The sequence below is a fragment of the Danio rerio genome, chromosome 20 (genome assembly GCF_049306965.1).
Source record: "Danio rerio strain Tuebingen ecotype United States chromosome 20, GRCz12tu, whole genome shotgun sequence".
NCBI classification, from domain to species: Eukaryota; Metazoa; Chordata; class Actinopteri; order Cypriniformes; family Danionidae; genus Danio; species Danio rerio.
In genome coordinates this window covers 32,003,506-32,019,734 of record NC_133195.1, presented here as the reverse complement: position 1 = coordinate 32,019,734, position 16,229 = coordinate 32,003,506, and the positions used below count along the sequence as shown (strand labels likewise).

At 35.0% G+C, this 16,229-nt stretch overlaps 2 protein-coding genes across 11 annotated transcripts in view; one reads left to right on the top strand and one right to left on the bottom strand.

Annotated features, from left to right (window-relative positions):
* Positions 1 to 9,861, top strand: part of ryr3 (ryanodine receptor 3) — a 149,116-nt gene extending 139,255 nt beyond the window's left edge. For 4 of the 7 annotated variants that reach the window (XM_009294775.5, XM_068215650.2, XM_009294774.5 and 1 more), the window contains 10 exons: positions 1,944 to 1,986; positions 2,063 to 2,190; positions 3,623 to 3,683; positions 3,771 to 3,917; positions 4,003 to 4,137; positions 5,295 to 5,451; positions 5,544 to 5,608; positions 7,002 to 7,102; positions 7,181 to 7,232; positions 8,582 to 9,861. In XM_009294775.5, coding sequence (XP_009293050.2) covers positions 1,944 to 1,986; positions 2,063 to 2,190; positions 3,623 to 3,683; positions 3,771 to 3,917; positions 4,003 to 4,137; positions 5,295 to 5,451; positions 5,544 to 5,608; positions 7,002 to 7,102; positions 7,181 to 7,232; positions 8,582 to 8,677 — 985 coding nt within the window. In that variant the 3' untranslated portion in view covers positions 8,678 to 9,861. The remainder of the gene's footprint in view (positions 1 to 1,943; positions 1,987 to 2,062; positions 2,191 to 3,622; positions 3,684 to 3,770; positions 3,918 to 4,002; positions 4,138 to 5,294; positions 5,452 to 5,543; positions 5,609 to 7,001; positions 7,103 to 7,180; positions 7,233 to 8,581) is intronic. The other 3 variants (XR_012395820.1, XR_012395819.1, XR_012395818.1) reach the window with 1 other exon arrangement.
* aven (apoptosis, caspase activation inhibitor) overlaps positions 9,094 to 16,229 on the bottom strand; it is a 42,480-nt gene continuing 35,344 nt past the window's right edge. Inside the window, exons 3-7 of one of the 4 annotated variants that reach the window (XR_012395683.1) lie at positions 14,536 to 14,606; positions 14,345 to 14,440; positions 12,170 to 12,467; positions 10,261 to 10,555; positions 9,714 to 10,079 (exon numbers count right to left, since the gene is read on the bottom strand). Coding sequence is in view for 2 of the 4 variants with exons in the window: in XM_005160759.6 (XP_005160816.2) it covers positions 10,413 to 10,555; positions 12,170 to 12,467; positions 14,345 to 14,440; positions 14,536 to 14,606 (608 nt within the window). In the remaining 2 variants the exon portion in view is untranslated. 4 annotated transcript variants of the gene reach the window in all.

Sequence of the window (16,229 nt, the reverse complement as noted above, 5' to 3'; positions counted from 1 at the left end):
CTCCAAAACTGTTTGCCAAGCTTACATTACATGTTTAGAGCCGCCAATAAAATTAAGCAATAACTGCCTTGTAAGTTTAGTTTCTAAAAGTCTGAATCAAACAGAATAAACATGTTTTCAGGTCGTCGAGCTGATGCACATTCAAAAGGAATGAGATCATGACACCAACCTCATTTATGGCCATTCTACATATTATCATCCTCTGTTTAGTGATTGTCTAATTGCGCTGGTCTTTTGAAGTAATCCAAAGCTTGGTCTTGTTGGCGAATCTATTCCAGAAATGACAGCGACTCTGTTTACAAATCTGTGGGCGTTTGAGTTATTGCTGTCATGTGATATGCGTTCGACAGGACGGACTGTACCGCGTTTCATACAGATTACGAAGGCAAAAAAAAATTTGTTTTCAAGTGCACTTGCTTCATTTAAAAAGGAGAGATTTCAAGCTTTATGCGTGTATTCATATCCTTATGTCTATGTCTCGTAAAAGCAGACGGATGATCGGAGCTTCTTTGTCAGTTTATTGCGATCGATGATTGGCTCCTGTACTTGTAGGCGGGGCTTCATTCGCCATATCAAAGAGCATAGAATCACCAAGAGGCGACACTCTAGTGCAATTTGGGAAACAGCCACTAGATGGCACGATGGCCATTTTGGAATGGAAACTCCAATAGAACAACAGCATATTATAAGTCTGTAAAATAAACTATTAAAAGTGCTGATGATTGTGATTCACAATTAAGTGCTGTATTTTCGTCTTTCAGGTTGTATCTCAGCTTTAATGCGCTTTTTAAAAAAATAAATAAAAAACAAAGCAGCTGCTTGCCATCGTGACAGCAAGATTCAATGGACAGCTGACCGCTTTCACTCCAAAATGGCAGAATCCGGGGCTGTTGCTGGGCGCTGCTGTTGCAATGGAACGTTCTATTAAGTGTCGCCTCTTGATCATTCTAAGCTCGTTGGCCATATGGACCATTATACTTTTCCGCATGAAAACTAAACGAGTGGCATGTCTTGTGTTTTCTATGGTCTTTGGTAGAGGCATGTGATTTGCAATGTAATTGCAGTTATAAATTTTAAGTCATTTTTTTTTTTAAATGAAGTTTAAATCATTATAATGGTTAAACAATCTTACTTGTTGATATAATGTGCTAAAAATATTAATGTTAAAAATATGTTAAAAATATTAAATAATTTTTATTGAGAACTTTTTTTACTGCAGAACATTTTACTTTGGAAAATAGACAGTTTTACAATATTCCACATGAAATAATAAACAAATTCAAAAATGATAATGATAATGATAATTCAAATTCAAAATTCAAAAATGATAATGAATTCAAAAATGATAATGATAAACAAAAATACAAGACACAACACTGGGGATTTACATTGTTTCAGATTCTGTGCATTGTTAACATTGCAGTAATCAATCAAATTAATCCAGTGTTTCACAAGTGTCATTTTTCAGTCTAAAAATAAATGTCAGTTCTTCCATATTGCTTATTTCCTACACAATTTATATCCAAGCACCAATAGAGGTGGTGTCATGCTTATACCAAAAACCTGGATATACTCTTCACAATATTTGTTTTCAATAAACATTTAAACTGAATAAACTATCAACACAAAGAAATATGTTAGGGTTCAATGCAAATATATTGTTAAATTTCTTAAAGCATTACATATGTCCATTTTGTTTTTCATTAGAACATAATTAAGTGAGAATTTGTAACTAAAAGTAAGTATTAACCTAACCCATACGGTCTCTTTATACATATTTCATTCATATAGAAATATCAATTAGAGTATCAGTTTAACACATGTACCTCACATACTGCTCCTCAGAACAACACAGTAACTAATCAATCAATCAATGCTTTGAGGTGTCCATTATTTGATGCCATGTATGCATTATCACGGTGTCCATTACCATCTTTTTCCAGGTCCTTCCCTAACAATTACTGGGACAAATTTGTGAAGAGGAAGGTAATCATATGAAACTTGTCATGTGAATTACTGATGGTAAATGTGACTTCCTGGTAACTTTCATTGTTCTCTTCAGGTCATTAATAAATATGGTGACCTGTACGGAGCAGAGCGCATTGCTGAGCTGCTTGGCCTGGACAAGAGTGCGCTGGACTTTGATCCCACAGAAGAGGCTGTGGTAAAGGAAGCCTCCCTGCTCTCCTGGTGAGCTCACGGATTCCAATTACGGCTTCAATTTTATTTTAAACCGTTGTTTTCAGTCTGTTGACTTCCTGGTTCTGTGAAGCCGGCACAGTGTGTTTTGATATGAACCCCATAAATGCCATGCCCAGGGGTGGAGTTTATGTAAGTTTCAGGGTTTGGGATGTCACTAACCCAGGAAGAAGCTCATTGTAGTTTCTGCCAACTGTTCTGTGAGCCTTAAAGGGATAGTTTGATAGCACTCAAAAATGAAAAGTCTCTCATCATTTACTCATCCTTCGATTGTTCCCAACCTGTTTGAGTTTTTTTTTTCTTCTGTTGAACACAAAGAAATATATAGTGAAGAATGTGGGGGGTAGAACAGACATTGACTTCCATAGTATTTATTGTTCCTGCTATGGATGTCAATGGTTGCTTTTTTCCAATACACTTCAGAATATCTTGTTTTGTGTTCAACAGAAGCAAAAAATCACGCTTGGAACCACTTGATTGTGAGTAACCAATGATGAAATGTTTTTTTATCCCTTTAAAAAGGTATTTCAGTAAAAAAAAATAAATAAATAAATAAAACTTTAAACTGCAACACAAATACAATACTCAGTTAGGCTTTGCATATTTTAAAGTGGTGGTCCACAGTGTATTTTTAAGGCTTGGTTAATTTTATAAGATAAAAAGCAATGTGTGCTCATGCTTAACTTGTAGAAAATCTGGTTATTTTTTCAAATATCTTACTTTGATTTTATACAACTACTCCGCTAACTTGAAAACAACTGTCATATTTCCTAGTTGCTCTGAAAGGCTCACCCTCAAGAGGCTCTGATTGATCAGCTAACATAATGTGCTGTGATTCATGGATTGGCTCCATGTCACACCCCTACAAGTGTGTGCTTTTGCACTGTGTAAACGCTGTCAGTCAGAGTAGCTGTTAGCAGCATTAGCTGCCTAAATCAGACAGAAAAATAAAGAGCACACAGCTGAACCTCACGCCTGCTCCCTAAAATAAAATCTGACAAGTGTCTTTCACATATATTTGGAATAAGCATGTGTAAGTAATATAAAATGTCTCATGTCTTTTGCGAGTTTATTATTTGAGATGTAGAACACACAGAAAGCATCCACATAGAGAGACACTGCATGCGCTGCTAAAGAATGTGGCTGTTTACAATTTCATTGTGTGAAATTACAGGAATACCTTTTGAAAACAATACATTTAAATTGTATTTAACAAATATTTTCACATTACTTTTGTTCAAATAAATGCCTTTTTTGCTGAAAATATGTTACCAATCTCAAACTCTCCAACAGTATTAAACAATTGTTAGATCTCATTTGCTAACCTTAGTAAATTCATTAATCTTACATTACATAAGAACATAAAATTGTGAAATCATTTTCAAGGGCTCCTTAACAATACAAGATTTGGTTTCAATTGCAGGTTGAGCTCCATTGACACCAAGTACCACGTGTGGAAAATGGGGGTGGTGATGACGGATAACGTGAGTCTGGCTTAGATATGATGTGAAAACATTAGAAAAATCATCATATATCAGGACAATGACACACTTATTTTCTTTGCTCTCCAGTCTTTCCTCTACCTGATCTGGTACACCACCATGTCTATTCTGGGACATTACAATAACTTCTTCTTCGCTGCTCATTTGTTGGACATCGCCATGGGCTTCAAGACCTTGAGGACCATCCTGTCTTCTGTGACACACAACGGCAAACAGGCAAGTGTCCTCCAGCAGGGGGCGCAGTAGAGCCGTTTTAAAGATCTCTTCAAGTCTAATGAGAAGCTGATGTGCTTTTTTTCAGCTGGTGCTGACCGTGGGTCTGCTGGCCGTGGTGGTTTACCTCTACACCGTTGTGGCTTTTAACTTCTTCCGCAAGTTCTACAACAAAAGCGAGGATGAGGACGCGCCTGACATGAAGTGTGACGATATGATGACTGTGAGTTTTGTTTTGTGTTTTAAAGAGGCATTCATTTGTATTTATTGTTGGGTTATACTGGCCATGTTTGCATCAGTAGATGATTGCACCATGAAATTTTGAGTTGTTAGTTTCAGAAAAGCACTTTTTTATATTAAAAAAAATGCATTTATTCTGTCAGATGATGCACTATACAATGTCCAGCAGTCATGTGATCAGAGTCCTGATTTAGTTGTTCTTCCTTCTTGAATTTTAGTAATATTTGTTGTTTTGTACTATTTGTCTATCAATCTATCTAAATAAACAATATATATATATATATATATATATATATATATATATATATATATATATATATATATATATATATATATATCTATATATATATATATCCCATTTAGCTTCAAAAATTTATTTTTTTTCTTTTTCTTTTTTTTTTATTATATTTATCAGTGTATGTCAGGATTCAGGTCACATGACCACTAGACATTACTTCACAATATCTGAACAATATATACACATACACAGTGCTATTTTTTTATTCAATTTCTTAGTTATTATAGGCAATATATTTTGATGCATTTAAACAAAACAGATTTATTAAACAGATATATTTATTAAAATAATATTTTAGTCACCAAACATATTTAGAAATTGAAAGATAATACAATTAAATTGTAAAAAAATATAACAACCTACAAAATTTCAACAAAATTTGATTGATTTGATTTTTTTTTCCTTTTATTAAATTTGTATTTATTATTTTTCTATAAGATGTAAATTTGGGTAAACAAATTTTTGGACCAATTTCGTAAGTTATTTTGTTAGATAAGCTCCAGATTTGGCTTAATCTTATTACTTACACAAATGTGTTAACTAACAATACATAAGAACATAATATCACTTATTTAATAACTGTCAATGTCAATACATTGTTTCATATTAGTTCACATCACATTAATAAAATAGTTTTTCAGCTAAAAACGCATTAGTAAATTATGAAATTAAGATGAATACATAGTATAGAAGTATTGTTCAATTGTAATTTGCTTTGACTAGCGTAAAAAGTAAAAACCTTACTCTAATCTTACCAAAGTTACCTCATGTATCCATGTATTATGTAGATGAGTAGATTTTCCAGGTCATTAATAATTTAACCCGATCGCATGGTTCCTCAGTGCTACCTGTTCCACATGTATGTGGGTGTGAGAGCCGGCGGTGGCATCGGTGATGAAATCGAGGACCCTGCTGGAGACCCTTATGAGCTCTACCGTATACTGTTTGACATCACCTTCTTCTTCTTCGTCATCGTCATCCTGCTGGCCATCATTCAGGGTAATGCAATACTGCTGCAAAAGCAGGCAACGCACAATGCTTTGAACATTCAGAACAGCGGCGTAATGTCGAATGCTTTCATTGTCATCCAGGTTTGATTATTGATGCCTTTGGTGAGTTGAGAGATCAGCAGGAGCAGGTGAAGGAGGACATGGAGGTCAGTGGCTACAGTCAATTCATTATCACTTGAATCCAGTCCTGTACACAGTGCAGTCATTGACCTTACACAATCATGGCAAATCTGAACTTTTTGATTAAGTGGCCAATTTCATTTTTACTCATTCATACATTTGAGTACCTCATTCCCCAATGGGGATTAGGGGTGGGGTTTGGGGGGCATGCCTCCTTTTAAAAGTCGTACAGTTACACACTAAAGACAAGTATGAGATTGTACGTTATCAGATACTTTTCTGAAAACACGTAAAACAGTTACGTTTCCTCTTGAGATCGGGCTAACATCCAAGGTTGTTTCTTCTGGATGTTTTCTTCACTTTTCTTCAGTTCACCTTTAGTGCTTCTTATTTTTATGGCGTAAAGGTGTATTTCCGCCACCTACTGAACTGGAGTGTGAAATGTATTGGCTGCTAGTGAAACATTATCGTTACACCCTTAGTTCTGATTTAGTTTTTATACACACAGTTCAGTAATTTACACCAGTGACAACTGCACTAGATTAACTTTCCACCGGACTGAACAACTAGTTGTTGATCACTCATTTAAACATTGAGACAGTCAAACTGGATGCCGACAACACGTTTCAAGAATTTTGGCCCTGTTGATCTTCCATATTCAGCTGTTAATTCACTTTTAGTGCCCAACCCTGTTATAAAATAGTTTTTATGGTGACATAAAGTTTCCATATGTACATACCAGTACACCATTATAATATTCCCCAATAAACATGATGTCTGACTTTATTTATACATATACAGTATATGTATCCCGAGGAACATGTCGTGCCTTTTCATGCGAAATTGAAAATTGTCATTTACTCACCCTTCACTAGTTCCACACGTATGTAATTGTCTTTTTCTTCTGTTGAACACAAGAGATTTAGAAAATGCCTGGTTGCTGGCACCCATTGACCTCCATAGTATTTTTTTCTAATATGGATATCAATGGGTACCAGCAACCAGCAATCTTTAAAATATCTTCATGTGTGTTTAACGAAGAAGAAACCCATAAAGCTTTAAAACCATGAGAGGATGAGCAAATGATGAGGTCACTTTCATTTTTGGGTGAACTATACATTTAATGACTTATAAACAACTGGGAAAATGACCCATTTGTGTTGTCAAATCTTTCTAGAGGGATGTAAACAGTCCACAATAACAAGTCACTGATTTAACCTCAATAAATCCAAAGCTATTGAAAATATGATTTATACATATATATATATTAACTCTCAAAATAAATACTCAAGATGCTTAAAGTAAAAGCTCAAAAATAGGCAACTCAAAAATAGGTACAAAAGTATTTAAATGAAGTTCCCTCTTCTGAAACGTCACAGTATGTATGTGGCCTAAAAAGAGCACATTCTGTTTTTCTAGACTAAATGCTTCATCTGTGGAATCGGGAATGACTACTTCGACAGAACTCCGCATGGCTTCGAGACGCATACCTTACAAGAGCACAATCTGGCTAACTACTTGTGAGTAAAAACACCAGATGACCTTTATTAAGCAAACGACACACTTGCATATCCTGATATAATATTTCTCTTAAACAGATTCTTCCTGATGTATCTTATCAACAAAGATGAGACTGAGCATACCGGTCAGGTAATCTAATCAAATCTATTGGATTCCTTTAAATATCCTGCTACCATTTTATAGTTTGAGGTTGGAAACGATTTTGATCCTTGCGAATGTTGATTGTGGTATGTAAAATAAAAAGATTTTTTTTCAATTTTCAGAACTTTGTTGTAGGAATGCACCGATATGGATTTTTCAGCCGATATCGATAACCGATAATTTTTCAGATTTGAAGGCTGATAACTGATTTCTATATAGGCTGATAAATATAAATATTGCTAAATGTTATATTTTTATACAGTGAACAACTGATTTTATTTTAAAAGCTTTCTAAAAGTTTAATCTGATCTTATGAACTGAATAGTCTACTCAAAGCAAAAATTTATATAGACCTAGATTCACGATTACACAGAAATCAGCATGCCAAGGATAAATGATTTCCTTTTCTTCGAATAGCAAATTAACATGCAACTTGACTGTTGAATAAAAAATAATAGGTTAAAAAACAAAATGGGATTTAATTAACAAAGTTATATAAATATGTTTAAATAAAATAAAAGAATGAAGAACTGAGGCTAACTTAAATGTTCTTAAATAAAACGTGTACAAATATGTAGTCTAAAAAAGTGTTTTAAGAGGTGTTTTGACAGTTCAGAGCCACTGTACAACCGAAAAGCTTAATGCAGATTGTATTAAAATTACTTAATCTATCGGCTTGAAGATGAAGGAGAATTTTAACATCGGACCGATAACGATAACATTAAAAACAGCATTTATCGGCCGATAACAATATGGCCGCCGATATATCAAGCATCCCTACATTGTTGCTTTGTAAACTTGCCCTTAAGATCAAAATATATTCAAAACAAGTGCTTTTAAACCCTATAAATTTCCTGTCTGACGTTTGAAATACTGTTTCCAGATGCAAGCCACTGCTTATTTAAATGGAGAAAATATTTGTTTATGGACACTGTTTAGTCATATAACACATTGAAGTGAAGTTTCTATAAAATCATGGTGCACACCACAGTCTCCGCACTTGCTGCATCACAGACACCAATATTTTAACAATTTATAAAAAATAAAATAAAAAAATCACTTTCTGGCCATTAGATATTAGGCATGGAGATAGATATATATATATATATATATATATATATATATATATATATATATATATATATATATATATATATATATATAAATAATTTATATCATGATTTTTTTTAAAAATGTATTACATTGCTTTGTAAATGTTTATTATTAGCCTTTGTCGAGTCTCCCTGTACAGTTTGATAGAGTGCTTGGACCTGGAAGCTGCTTCGTGTGACGTTACACTAAAGTGGATAAATTCTTATAAATGTTTTCTCCTGCAGGAGTCGTATGTGTGGAAGATGTATCAGGAGAGATGCTGGGATTTCTTCCCTGCTGGAGACTGTTTCCGGAAGCAATATGAGGACCAGCTGGGCTAGAGGACCTGTTACTGTCCTTAGTCCAAATACGAGAGAAATCACTTCAATCAAGCTTCATTTACACAAGCTCCTAATAACCACACAGATTTCTAGGATATTGTGTAGATTTGATACAACATCCAAAGCTGCTCTCTAATTCATCCAATCAGAAAAACCTCAGCCTTTCTATACCAGAAATAATGACCGCGACAAACTCATTGTGATCAAAGCCAAAAATGTAAACTCAAGTGCAACATTAAGGGAAAAAAACCTTAAAAAGAAAAGAAAAAAAAAACGTAGCACACATTGCCAAACTAAGACACAAAGCCATGTTTGATTAAAAACAAACAAAACTTAAAAAAAAAAAAAAAAAAAAAACACCACATGGTCAAAGCCTCATTTGCTTTACTCACAAATGCACATGAGCTTATGAGATGTTACCTTATGTATGTTTTTAATGAGTTGAATGAACACAAATATGCACAAGAATACCCTGTGAGTATTCCGTGAGTGCCAAACACGACTTATGCCTGTTTGATTTAAAAAAACAAGACGATATAGAATGTGCAATGTCACTGGTGGAACGAATAACTGGACAACATTCGATCATCCGCTTCAGTCCACTAGATCAGTGTTTCTCAACCATGTTCCTGGAGGACCACTAACACTGCATGTTTTGGATGTCTCCTTTATCTTTCACACCCATTAAAGGTCTCTCAGTCTCTGCTGATGATCTGAATAAGGTGTGTTTGGTTAAGGAGACATAGAAAATGTGCAGAGCTGCTGATCCTCCAGGAACGTGGTTGAGAAACACTGCACTAGATGTTTCACACACAGAAAAGTGCCTTAAGACAAGAGACTATGCAAATATTTTGTTCCCGCTCGTACGTTTCGCTAGTTTGCATTTTAGTTTCAGCTCTTCTCACTTGTTAGCAGTTCTGTAGCTTTAGTTCACGATCACTGCTTTTTTAATGTTTGGTTAAGGTTGAACAACTGAAATGGCGTCTGCCTGATTGTTTATGAAGTACGATCGCCAAAAAACAAAAATGGAAATACATTTGACGATGAAAACGAACAAATTTATTGAGGAAAAAGTCAATACTGTAAACTGCTACTGTATGGCCATTTGTATGTATGTAGTAGCTTTGGTGATTTGCATTTGTTTTGAGCGGGTGGAACGAAAATAAAGTAGCTCATGCAATAAATTCCTGCTGCCTTTCATCTGAATGCAGAGATGATATATTGATGAAGTGGTTTCTCATGAGTGAATTAACTATTAGAAGGGAAAATTCACAAACCTTTTTGAGATATTTTTTTTATTCTGTTGAACAAAAGAAGAGATTTTGAAATCTGTAACCTCTGACTTTCATAATGTTTGTTTTTCTTACTATGGAGGTAAGTGGTTACAGCAAGGGTGTCCACACTCTATCCTGGAGAGTTTAACTCCAACCCTAATCAACCACACCTGAATCATCTACTCAAGCTCTTGCTAGATATACTAGAAACATCCTGGCAGGTGTGTAGAAGCAAGTTGGAGCTAAACTCAGCATGACACCGGCCCTCCAAGACCGAGTTTGGACACCCCTGAGTTATAGGTTTCCAGCATTCTTCAAAATATCTTCTTATGTGTTCATCAGAATAAAGGTTTGAAATGGAAGATGAAATGTTTTGAAATGAGTAAATGTTTTTTAAATGAGTAAATGTTCATGTTTGGGCAAACTATCCCTTTAATGAAAAGTTCACTTGGCGTGCTCGGTCAGGAGATCATGCTGTCCAGCCAGTCCTCTAGATCCTCCTCTGTCACTTCCTGTTTCTGGGGTTTAGGTTCTATCTCCACTTCTGACTTCATGTCTTTCATGTCTCCTGCTGCTTTTTTCACTTCCTCTTCTGACAAAGCTGCTGAGGTGAAAAACAAAATCACATTCTTACACCGGTATTCTGGAAGGTAGTGTGATTCTAAGAAACTGCAACGTTATTGAACAAACCAAATACTTAGCAAGTAAAATATAAAAATTTAGACTACAGAGCACTATATTCAAGGGCAACACGGTGGGTCATTGGTTAGCACAGTCGCCTCACAGCAAGAAGGTCGCTGGCTCAAGTCCCAGCTGGGTCAGTTGGCATTTCAGTTTGCATGTTCTCCCCATGTTACATGGGTTTCCTCCGGGTGCTCCGGTGTCTCCCACAATCAAAGATATCCGCAATAGATCAATTGAATAAACTAAATTTTCCGTAGTGTATGTGAGTGAATGAGTGTGTATGGATGTTTCCCAGTACTGGGTTGTGTCTGGAAGGGCAACCACTGTGTAAACCATATGCTGGATAAGTTAGTGGTTCATTCTGCTATAACGACCTCTAATAAATAAAGCGACTAAGCCGAATGAGAATGAATGAATCAATGAATGAATGGAGTACTATATTTATATACTTAAGGATTATATTCATGGTATTTCTGCCTTTTTCTAGAACGTTACCAAACACCGATCATGAAAGCTAAGAAAGTATGCTGGTTTGGGTATATATGCTTATTAAGAATTTCAAATCAACCATGAATTTAAAAAGGCCCAGCACCAAATCCTGGACACATTTTAAAAGAGTTTATTCCTGTTATTCAAAGCTGAGTTTTCAAAAGTCAGAGGACCCCCAGGAGAGGGGGAGTGTTTCAGGAAAAAGATTAGATCCAATTTAATGAGGTAGATAATACATTTCCATGCATTCAAACACACACTCTTTGTCTGCAATGCCCGTGCGTTCTCTCATCCATCGATGTAAAATTATAATTCTCGTAATTGAAAAAAATATTTGCATACTGACCACTGGGAAAACTCAAGATCATAGATATATGTCTATATGTGTATATATCTCTGGCTCTGGATGGCCACAGTCATCCACTGCACCTTTGTCCCGCATTCATTTCAAAGGAACGCTACCCTGTACTAAAATGGCAGCTGTATTAAAGCTTTCCTACCATTAGACAACAACAGGGTACGCAACATTTGATGTAAATTTATATGGGCAATGTTATGATTATTTATATATTATATAGACACACAGATACATACGTCTCTACTGACACATTAAATGAAGGTAATTTGTTGTTGCTGAATAAAACTATACTTTAATAACCCCCTATTGAGCATTTTAAGAGTGTAGTTAGTGTAGTCATGTATAAACAGTGAAACAATGCAGTAAATGTTGAGCAAAAAAAAATCTAATGGGATTAAAATATATGAGCAAATCTATTTAATTTATGATTTTTCTTCACAAACTGACTAATAGTAATACTTTATAAATACTATTGTAGCTCATAATCAGAGGTTTATACCTAAAAACATGAAATCACCAAACCCTCACCAGTCTATTTCATTTAACAGTATAACACCTAGAAAGCTTGAAACCTTGTGGACTAACTAATTAGTGGTGACACTTGGTCTAGGTTGAGCACATGCAGTTGTAAAAAAGAACAAGCTGCATGCTTACTGTGTGCATTAATGTCATGTTCATTGTTCATACCTTGCACTGTGTTGTTGAGCACATCATTTGCTGTAGTGTGGGATTGAACTGAGGGAAGTTCAGTGACAGGTTTTTGCAGGTTGAGGAGAAGGTGGAGCTCCTGGTCATCTTCATCATCATCAGGAGGAATGGTTGTGGAGATGCTGACAGACACTGTGCTGCCTGAAATGGGCTTTACACTACAGGGAACACCCAGACTGGACTCTCGGTCTGCTGGAGGAGCTTTCAGTCCTGCTGTCCCAGTCAGGTCATTTCTGTGAGACACCGTCATCGGCGGCAGATCAACAGGTGTCGACTCCTGAAATATCATAAAGCACAGTGACTTCCTAGGATATTGACAGCCACTGTAAACATGAGCAATGGAGGCTGTGAATTTTTTTTTTTTCTCAAAAACTGCTCTCGTTGAGCATAAACTATTGCAAACATTAAAAATTTGTCTAATGTAAAGTAATGCATCTAAAAAATTATAACTTTGTTAAATGTATGTGACCCTGGACCACAAAAACAATCATAAGGGGACATTTTTTGAAATTGAGATTTATATAGTTGAAGTCAGAATTATTAGCCCCCCTGTTTATTTTTTTCCCTATTTCTGTTTAACGGAGATATTTTTCAACACATTTTTAAACATAACAGTTGTAATAACTCATTTCTAATAATGGATGTATTTTGTCTTTGCCATGATGAAAGAAATAATATTTGACTAGATATTTTTCAAGACACATCTATACAGCTTAAAGTGACATTTATAGACTAACCTAGGTTAATTAGGTGAACTAGGCAGGTTAGGGTTATTAGGCAAGTTATTGTATAACAATGGTTTGTTCAGTAGGCTATCGAAAAATAATATAGCTTAAAGGGGCCAATAATTGTGACCTTAAATTGTAGTTTAAATTAAAGCTTTTATTCTAGCTGAAATAAAACAAATAAGACTTTATCCAAAAGCAAAAACATACTGTGAAATTTCATTGCTCTGTAAAACATCATTTGGGAAATATAAAAAAAAGAAAGAAAAATTCAAAGGGGGGCTAATAATACAGACTTCAACTGTATATAATCTAAAAGCTTATTACAAAAAAAGCTTTTCACGTGTGTATGGCTTGTTGGAACAGGACATTAGGGACAATACATACAATAAATACAACTATTTACAAATATGTAATCTGAGGGTTGAAAAATGAAGGGGCGAACGTGCTTTTCCCATAGCAGGTCCTCGCCTCTGGAACGTGCTTAGAACTGAAAAAAAGGCTTTGTCACGGTCTATTTTTGAGTCAAAATTAAATACTCATTTATTTTCTAGGTCTTTTGAAGCATAATAAGTCCTTCCCTTCTTATTCTTGTTCGTAATCTTGTCAGTGATGTCCACTGTGGTAGTATCTTTTAATTATGCTCTTTTTTATGTTACACCTTCTATGCTCTCTTCTATTATGTGCCTATTGGTGTTACTGTCTTTTGTGCCCATACTGTTTGTTTATTTTTTCTCTGTTAAAGCACTTTGTGCAGCCTTGTGGCAGTTAGAAACGTGCTATATAAATAAATTGAACTTAAACTTGGTCCAGGGCCAGACGTGTGTCACAATGATCAATTCTTATGAGCTAAATCATAATATTCCCATTAATATTTCACAAATTTTAGTACTAGGTGACTACAAAGAGGAAATTGTTCAACTATGACTTCTTGCTTCACAAAGTATGAAAAAAATATGAACAAACAGAGAAGCCCAACTCAAACATACATTATAATGACTAAAAGACCAAAAACAGGTATAAAAGCAAAAAGCTGTTCAGAAAGATCTGCTAAAATAAAACACTGATAAATGACAATTTCCACCATCAGAGCAACAACTAAAGCTAAATCAGCCTGGAGGAGGATGTGTCTCTGTCTTGCTTAAATACACTGTTAGGACTAGGAGGTCTGTCACTGTTTAAGCAGGCACAAAACTCCCCAAGAATCACAGCTGGAGAATTACAGAAGTCAGTCTATTAATCTTGGGGTCTGAAAGTCTCCCAAACAACAATATGACACCACATCACCACAAACAGGTTGAAAGGGTTTGAAACTCAAGCATTGTCAGTTTTTGGTTAATATTTCAGTCAAGAATCCACAGCCTTCTTAAATCATATTAATGAAAAAGGTACTGTAAATCATCTGTTTGGACAGAAGTGAGAGATGAACCTGAATGAGCTCAGCTTCCAGGTTGAGTCTTGTGTGGAGAGGAAGCTCTTGAAGAGACTCACTTAAAGCCGGCAGGTCTATAAACAGAGCAGGAATCTGAAGAAATCACAAATCAAACATGAGAACAGATTTAACTAAAGGACTGCTTATAATCAACGTTTATAGATATAATGGTGTGTGAAGTTGTGGACCTGATTTTTTGCCAGTAAGTCCAACTCCCAGTCCTTCTCATCAGAGAACCTGAATTGTGTGAAAGAGTCACCTGAAACACAACCAGAGAACAACTTTAAAAAATGTATTTTTTTAGTGTATAGAGTGAGTTTACAGCTATTTCAGCTTCTTTGGCTGTCATAGCAAAAACAAAAAAAAAAAGACGGTTCAAGTTTACCTCATTTTTTAAATCCCTATTTTTATATATGGCCTAAAGCTGAAGCAGAGTAAAACTGAATCACCAGTTATTGCATACATTTTGCATTAACACCTTTAGGAAGTTTACAGGTTTTATTTATTTTATTTAGAGTGATAAGTTGATGTGATCCTCATAGTAAATGTTTAGCTAAGTACTGCTCTGGCTTTGTCTATTACTGCTTTTATTGGTGAAATAAAAATGTATTATATAATACAACATAGTGTCAAATTTCACAATCATTTCACAATTGCAATCACAATAGCAGGCTGATATTCAGGAAAACAGCATTCATGCTATAATAGGTTTTGTTATTTTTTGTCTTTACTGCATAATGTGAGCTCACATGGCATAAACAAAACAATTATAAAATAATCATAAATTATATCAAAATATTTCACTTCATAAAAATGCCTTTGAATAGTTTTCATACTCGATGACCATAAGCACAGCTCACAACATGAACATGAATAACAGCTTTTGGTGCATCCCTTATTATTTACACATTGTATGACATTGTATTTACTTACATTACGTCTGTGTAAAATCAAAACTGACCTTGCTTATTTTGCTAGCGCATGTTGTTATTCTTTATATGAAAAATTAATCAGTGCATGTTAAGCCACTGAAAAAAAAGTTTGTTTTGGTAATCTAATCTTTCAAGTCTGAACATTTACTTCAGTCAGGAGTACATCAACAAACTGAAATAAAAGTCTCATCAACTTCCGGCTCACCTGGACTTTAAAGCTATCGGAACATCGGCAATAATATAAAAAAGCCGGATAGCAATAGTTCATTAATTGCATGGAGGCAAGCAATTGCATGTCTTTAAAATATCCAATGTTTTTCTTAGATCTAAATCATTTAATACTTGCAATAATCTGTAAATTTCAGACCTGAGTCAAATATATAGAGAATGTCAGAAGTGCCTCAACTGGTGTAGATTATGCTCAAGCGTTTGGATTAAAACATCTTGGACAAACTGACAATACTTTAGTGAATCAAAACTGGAATCGCAAAAATGTATAATTTACATATAACAACAGCTCTGGCTTTACTTAAGTTTATTAAATAAACATGTTCTATATGTGAAATAAAAGAATGATGTTAATAGAAAGACTGAAGAGCAAAAAAGAAATCCCCTTTGAAAATTGTCATATTGCAATTTCCTGGGCTGAATGTTAGATGGATCAAATCCATGTTCAATCAAATTTACTTAATCAAAACAAAACTAGTGGGCAAAGATTAATCGCATCCAAAATAAAAGTTTGTTTTAACACAATTTATGTGTGTACTAGATATATTAATTATGTTTATGTTATACACAGTGGGTAGCACAATCGCCTCACAGCAAGAAGGCTGCTGGTTCAAGCCCCAGTGGGGTCAGTTGGCGTTTCTGTATGGAGTTTGCATATTCTCCCCATGTTTGCGTGAGTTTCCTCTGGGTGCTCCGGTTTCCCCCACAAGTCCAAATACATG